The 7,264-nt window shown below is 40.8% G+C and overlaps 1 protein-coding gene across 1 annotated transcript; it reads left to right on the forward strand.

The window, feature by feature from the left end:
• The first annotated feature begins 645 nt into the window (after positions 1-645).
• On the forward strand, positions 646-6,977 carry LOC115131524 (interferon-induced protein 44-like). Its single transcript, XM_029663314.2, has 8 exons — positions 646-797; positions 1,789-2,302; positions 3,111-3,162; positions 3,264-3,459; positions 4,709-4,861; positions 4,976-5,147; positions 5,588-5,688; positions 5,847-6,977. Exons 2-8 carry the CDS (start codon positions 1,822-1,824, stop codon positions 6,030-6,032), a joined length of 1,341 nt encoding a protein of 446 aa, XP_029519174.1. The 5' UTR covers positions 646-797; positions 1,789-1,821; the 3' UTR covers positions 6,033-6,977.
• Positions 6,978-7,264: the final 287 nt, after the last annotated feature.

Below are 7,264 nucleotides of genomic sequence, written 5' to 3' on the forward strand. Positions count from 1 at the left end.
ATTTGCACAATATTAATATTACTGAGCTTTTGTTAATACTATATTTGTTCCAGTGTTCTGTATTGAAAAATCAAGGTAAATGAAAAACAGTGCTGTCACTCATCGCACTATATGAGCATTCATTCAAAGTCGTGCTCTATTACATTTTTTGAGCATCTGTAAACTGCTTTCTACAAATTGCAAATACAATCCGACAAAAACCAAAAGAGCTAGCTGTGTTTCTCTTCTGCACGTTGTCTGTCCCATTGCCGACTATCTGCCCACAGATTTTCAGGGACACGCACATGCCTCGAATCAGGCCTTCTTAAAGCTCATTGGCATCTTAGATGGGGTTGGTATATAGGCTTTCTGACGGTCATGGGTCTGTGCAACTTCCATATCAGCAACCCCTCAATATTTTTCACCGGCCCGCCACACACTCTGGGGACTGGGTAGATAGGGACTGGAGGGGACAATAATCAACATGTTGAATTGGAAAAGGCCACCACTCAAGGTGGTCCCTGAACACACTGCTGGGACAGCATGCGCTGCTTGGCTACTGGCAGTTTTCAGGGTGCTTTAGCTTTAGAAGTTGAATTTATAAAAGTGAAAGTGAAACTTAAGACTCCCAATCGTGTGCAACTGCAGCCCGTAATTCGGGGCGTTTATGCATGTGGGAATTCCTGCACCGTTTCTTCCTATTTTGGAAAGTCCCTGAAATGTAGACAGCCTCCTTTTCATAAGACAAGGACATAATGTTTTTACTCTGGTTGGTTGCCTAAACGGAGAGACATACAGATCATCTGAATAATTTGCAGGTAAGTTGGTCAAGGACCTGATTCCCTTCTGTGTGTTAATTGCGTAGTGTGTTGTACTGTTAAACATATAGCTAGCTGACATTAAAAGCCCAATCCTTGATTCGTTTTTCAGTCAAATGGTGGTCCGCCTTTTTTTTTGTTGCTATAAAGCTGAAGGACAAAGCTGGAGAATGTACATTCTTGGATAAAGCTATGGAGGGTAGACCATGAGATAAAAGTTATATTAAAATAGTGCTTTGAAACGATATATTGTTTGTTTACAAAGATATTGTTTGCAAACATTGAAACAACTTGGGTTATGATGGATTAAGACAGCCGTACTGCGCTCATGAGGCATTTCTAAGTTATATAATTTTAGAATAAGTGGGTATGTTGAACTATCTATTGAACAGATTTAAATAATATAAAAAATACACCTTTAACCATTTAGTAGCTTTGATTTAATTAGCAAGGCCACATGGCAAGCTTGAAGTTGGTTCCAGCTTTTACTTTCGGGTCCATCTTGTACTTTCATGTACAATCTGTTATACTTTCGTTTCCAGCTCGTACTTTCTGAGATGTCTATAAGACATCTTGGAAAGTACAACCTGGAACTGAAAGTAATAGCTGGAACACACCTCAAGCTTGCCATGAAGCCTTGCTAATTAAGTAGGTGTGCAGAGTGGCGACATTTTCCAACCTACTCAGGAGTATGATGGCTCCTAACCACACATAATGTGAAAAAAATATATTTGTTTAATATTTTAAAACAATGTTACACCAACATCTTTAAGTCTGGTTCTGCTGTCGCCTTTCTTGACCATGTGGCTTGACCATACAGGAAAGCCTCTGCCCTGGTTGTACATATGCATGGCCCTGGTTGTATAACCAGGGCAGAGGCTGTCCTGTATGGTCAAGCCACATGGCCAAGAAAGGTATCAGCAGAACCAGATTTAGGATTTTGATGTTTTTCTTTTAACCTTGCACGTGATTTATTTGTCTTTCCTATCAGGTGTCTTTCCTACCAAACCTCCTGGGTGTCATCATGAGTGTGGTAACATCCAGTCTATCAGGTGATCAGGAGAAGAAACTGCTTTCTCTGTTCGGCCATGTCCGACTCAGTCTGCTGTACAAAGCCAGTGTCCAAGGCTACACGGCAGCTGCCTTTCACGCACGCTGCAACAGCCAGGGACCCACTTTAGTCGCTGCCTACAACAAGGCTGGCTTCCTGTTCGGAGCCTACACCAGCAAAGACTACACTCAGAATGGGCAGCCTATTAATGACGACAAAGCCTTCCTCTACAGCATCAATGATGAAAGAAAAAATCCACTGCGTGTGTCTAGTGCCAATGGCCAGTATGGTTTCACAGATGAAAACACTGGCCCGAATTTTGGTGCCTTGGTGTTTCTGTTCAATGACACAGCTACAGTCCAATATAACGCAGGGAACAGCTATAACTTTGAGGCGGCACATATGCATGGCGATGACCTGCAGTTGACTGAATGTGAGGTTTACAGAGTGGAGGGTGAGTGATATTTACATACCTACTTAGGAGTATGGTGGCTCCTAACCACAGAACATATTTCAGTGCACAATCTTGTTTTACATTTTGAAACAATGTCACACCTACATGTCTACGGTTGTTGTAATAACAAACATTATATGTTTTAAAGGTGCTGCACAATCTATTTTTGTTTTTGCATTGTAATTTAAAAGACAATTCAGAATATAGTAATAGTGGAATTATAGTGCTTTACCGTATTCCTTACCCACCAGTGTTGTGATTGGCTGTGATATTCTCCTATTGATTTCTCCCACCAGAGCGGCATCTGTTGTCAAAATGGGAAGGCTGTTCTGACTTTGTGGCTGCGTTATCTAGTGGGAACCGCTCTAACATTTCCTGGTTGCTAAAATTCTACACTGTTCGCTCCATTTCACTTTATGAGAGAAATCAAGCACTGAATAGTGTAGGGAATAATTGTACTAATAATCTAAATCACTGTGAAATATATTTTCAATAACAACAAATATCGTTTTTACAGAAGTTTAAATCTGGTGGTCCAAAACCGAAGGTTAAAGGCTCAAGCGCGAGTCTCCGCCATGTTACGGGAAATGGGATGCGGAGAAGGGGGAGATTTGTTTTGATTGAAGCCTAGTGCTGTTGCAATTCACCTAGCACTAGGCTGCATTCAAAACAAATCTCTTTGTGAAACACTATCATTCCACTATTACTGCAGATATATTCTGGACATTTTCTGAATTTACTATGCCCAAAAAATGTAAATAATCCTACCTTTGTAAAAGATCATTCAAACTCATTTCTCCCCATTCAGAATTGGGAGGTTGTTTGACAAAGACTTGGAGAAACATGCAGTGGACCTCTGAGTATGTAATGCTAACTTTAAGCATAACTGTAAACACACACACACACACACACATTACATTACATTGTGCTTAACTATCCCTGCACCTTTCTGACTTTCCAGGAGGAAACGGCAGTTGAAGGAGAAAATCAAGAACTATAAGCCTGATGTCAAGTCAGTGAGTCAGGCCCGGGTTCTCCTCGTGGGTCCTGTTGGGGCTGGCAAGTCCAGCTTCTTCAACTCTGTCAACTCTATCTTCAGAGGAAACATGACCAGTCAGGCCATCTGTGGCAGCGCAGGCACCAGCCTGACCACCCAGGTAATATGTGTATGTGTGCATGGGTGGGTGCTTTCTTATGTCAGTTTGACCAGGTACCACATCTAATGTGTGTGTTGATTGTGTATGTGTGTGTTGATTATGCATGTGTGTGTTGGTCCCATGCCATTGGCATGCATTAATGGATGCCAAGGGAAGCCAGGCTTCCCCCAAAAATTGACCAAGGAAAAAAATAAAACAAAATACTGTGTCTTTCATCTCTCAGTGTTTAATACATTTCCTTCACTTCACAAGAGGCCGAATGTTTTTCACCAGAGAAAGCATCAGAGCTAGCTAAAATTGTCCCTTTCCTAAATTAGCCATGGGTGGAGATAGGGATTTGGACTTGTGGTTTTACATCATTCTCTGTACTGGCCAATGATTATATCGGTGATTCTGATCCAACCATAAATTCAGACATTGTGTCACTGGCCTGAGAGGATGGAAATTCAATATGTACCTAAATGTAGTAGTAGGCTAATGATGTTAACTAGCTGGCCTGGCACATCGTTGCCCATGAAAGGAAGTTAGGTTAGATAGCAAGCATTTTAGCCAGGTAGCCTAGTACAACAAAAAACAAAGTGTGTACTGTATGAGTCATAGACCATTTAGGCAACATGAAAGGGGTGGATGGTATTGGCGTTTCTCTACAAGTAGGGTAAGTCAACATGTTTTTTCTACTTGCACGTACACAAATCACTAGGCTATGATGGACATCCACATCATATTTAGCTTATGTTGATTGGACAAAATCGTTTTTTGTTATCTTTTAGTTGTCACTGTTAGACTAAACATAGGTGATTAGATTGTTAAAATGTTTAAGTCAAAATGGTGCTGGAATAGTGGAGGCAGTGCCTGTTTTCTTTGCGACTTGCAGTAACTCTGTTGTTCTAAATCAGTAGTTGTTTAGTACTCCAAAAATGTCAGAAACATTAACTTGACCATGCTGTAGGTCATGTAACTGTTTGTTACATGCAATATGTATTGAGGACTGCTCCGGTTTTGTGATGAATCGAAGGTGTGGTTGAATTTATTCAGCCACTGTGTCTTCTTATTGTCTCGGCCTTAGGTCTGTATATCACGTTGTCAAGGCGTATGAACTAACAGGTTGTAGAGCAAACAGCCCAATTATCACAACACATAGGATATAATATGGCTTTTTTCCCCCTGGCTTGGCATCCCCAGGGATTTTACCCACATGCCACTATTGCCAACCACCCAGGTGCGTGCTGACTGTCTTATCTTTCCCTAGTTCCGTACCTTCACCATCAAGTCGGGGAAGAGTGGTGAGCGTATACCCCTGATCCTGTGTGACACCATGGGACTGGAGGAGGCGTCAGGAGCTGGCTTGGACATGGAGGATATAGTCAACATTTACAAAGGCCATGTTCAGGACCGTTACCAGGTATGCAGACTTGTCTGGAGGCACAACGCAAACTAGCAGTAGGAGGAGAGAATACACCATTGATCAAATCTAACAAACCAACAACAAAAAAAACTCCATGTTTGTCATTTATAGTTTAATCCCATGACGCCCTTGAGTGAAGATGTACCTGGGTATCGTAAGCATGTCAGTCTGAAGGATCAGATCCACTGTGTAGTGTACGTGGTGGACGCCTGCAGAGTCTCTCTGATGTCTGCCAAAATTGTGGAGAAGTTTGCCGCCATTCGCAAGAAGACCAATCAGATAGGTGAGCGAATGGTGGACGATATGTTTTGAAAAGGGACGAGTCAGTGTCAAATCAATGAGCCTTCTTATAATTGACATATTTGTACATACTGTTATACTGTATATACTTATATTGTGTGTCATAGAGCATTATGAAACTGTACGATAAAACAAAAAGGCACAAGAGGATGTGGATATCATTTGCATGAATGTTGTATATTGTGATTAAAAAGGGGCATTGTGTGATTTATAGCTTTTTTTTCTACAGTTTCATAATGCTCTATGAATATGAGGTGCTTTCAACTCCTGTTTCTAAAGAAATATGGAACACCTTATGAAGAAACACTCCATAAGAAGGTGTTCCACGTGTGTATCCTACTTCAATGGGTAACTCTGTATGGAATTCTCTCATATTTAAACATCCTGACATATTCATTGTCTTGTTCTGCATGTTTGTCCTAGGTATTCCCCAACTGGTGTTAATGACCAAAGTGGACGAGGCCTGCCCCCTAGTGTCAGAAGATCTGCAGAATGTTTATATGAGCCATTACATACAAAGGAAGGTGAGCCGTTTGACTCATTTGATTTAATTGCCATTGCCAATCTTAAATCCTAATCCTTAACGTCTCTTACATCTTGAGCAGATTGTTATTTATGTATACAAAAGTAAGTGGTCAACCACACTGCATTTGGTGTGTGTGTGTGTGTGTCTGTCTTTCAGATCCAGGAGTTGAGTGCATCCCTGGGCATTCCTGTGTCCGGTATTCTGCCAGTGAAGAACTACAGCCAGGAGCTGGAGCTGAATCAGAACACTGATATCCTGATACTCAGTGCTCTGGATCAGATGTTGAACTATGCTGACAGCTTCTTCGAAAACCAGCCTGAAGAGGAAAAGGAAGAGCTCTAACCCTCTTCACAGTCCCACTGTCAAGTGTCAATACTCTGAAGACAAAAATGTTTTTTTTTGCAATCCCATATTATTTTGTAACTGTGCAAGATATCTATATTATTTTGGTATATGTTATCACGCAAGTGGACATTATCATTATTTTTTGTGGATATTATAGCACGTTGCTCTTTCTTACTGCCATCTTTACTTAGACCATTTTTTGTGAGCTTTTCACGTGACATGAAAAACACCTGGCCCTAATGTTCCTTTAACACCTTAATTCAGTTTGTGATAGAGCTTTGATGTGACAGTGCAAAGCAAATTCAAGGTCGCATTTGCCTTCTTTCAAGCAGTAGTAACGTACCTAAACAATGCATGCATGTACCAATGCAAACGGACTGTTCCCCAATTGAGTAAAGGGTTAAAGGGAAAGGGTGGGGCCTAGTGAATAATCGTCTGACAAAGCAACTCTACCTGTGGACTGTTTGAAGCGTGGGAAAATAATCTATTTACTGTCTCTATAAGCGAATGTCTATTGTATGCAAGTGCCCCAGAGCACAGTAAAGTTGCATCACTGTAATTTGAAAGAATTGTTTATGTAGAGAGTTTTACCCTAATATCGTATGTTATTAATTCTATTCTTGGTAACGCTTTAGGCTTGGGTGATGACACAATGCACTGCAGTGTTGGTTGATTGACAAATTGAGTTGTTGTCCAGAGGACGATATATTGCCTTTCTGTGGCTCCTGTCACCATATTCACTGAACTAGGATAAGACGCAACATGACCAATTCATAGTGCTACAGTGTGTGCATTCAAAAACAATAAACATAAAACATGAGATAAACAGTGAGATAAAGAGAGGTGTGTTTTGAAGCCATCTGGTGGTTACTATACTGCAATTGTTTGGAGTCCTTGGAGTTACTACTGTAAATTGGAAAGTAAACAAAAACAAATGACTTATTTGACAGGTGTTTTCAAGTTAATGTCTCCGCATGGTATGTAATTATGATATTTCACACATTCTAAAACCACTAAAATCATCTTTCACAGATGCATGTGCACACACACACACACACCAGGTAGTTTCACGTTTGTGGTTATTTGTTTCATACAGTGCCTTGCGAAAGTATTCGGCCCCCTTGAACTTTAGCGACCTTTTGCCACATTTCAGGCTTCAAACATAAAAACTGTATTTTTTTGTGAAGAATCAACAACAAGTGGGACACAATCATGAAGTGGAATGACAT

The sequence above is a fragment of the Oncorhynchus nerka genome, linkage group LG7 (assembly GCF_034236695.1).
Source record: "Oncorhynchus nerka isolate Pitt River linkage group LG7, Oner_Uvic_2.0, whole genome shotgun sequence".
NCBI lineage: Eukaryota > Metazoa > Chordata > Actinopteri > Salmoniformes > Salmonidae > Oncorhynchus > Oncorhynchus nerka.

What these genes read in the sequence shown, in the direction of transcription:
- LOC115131524 (XM_029663314.2), top strand. Translation starts at nt 1,822, where the DNA reads ATGAGTGTGGTAACATCCAGTCTATCAGGTGATCAGGAGAAGAAACTG. An exon ending in ATGTTCAGGACCGTTACCAG is followed by an intron (nt 4,862 to 4,975) that starts GTATGCAGACTT and finishes TGTCATTTATAG; the next exon opens with TTTAATCCCATGACGCCCTT. An exon ending in CAAGAAGACCAATCAGATAG is followed by an intron (nt 5,148 to 5,587) that starts GTGAGCGAATGG and finishes TGTTTGTCCTAG; the next exon opens with GTATTCCCCAACTGGTGTTA.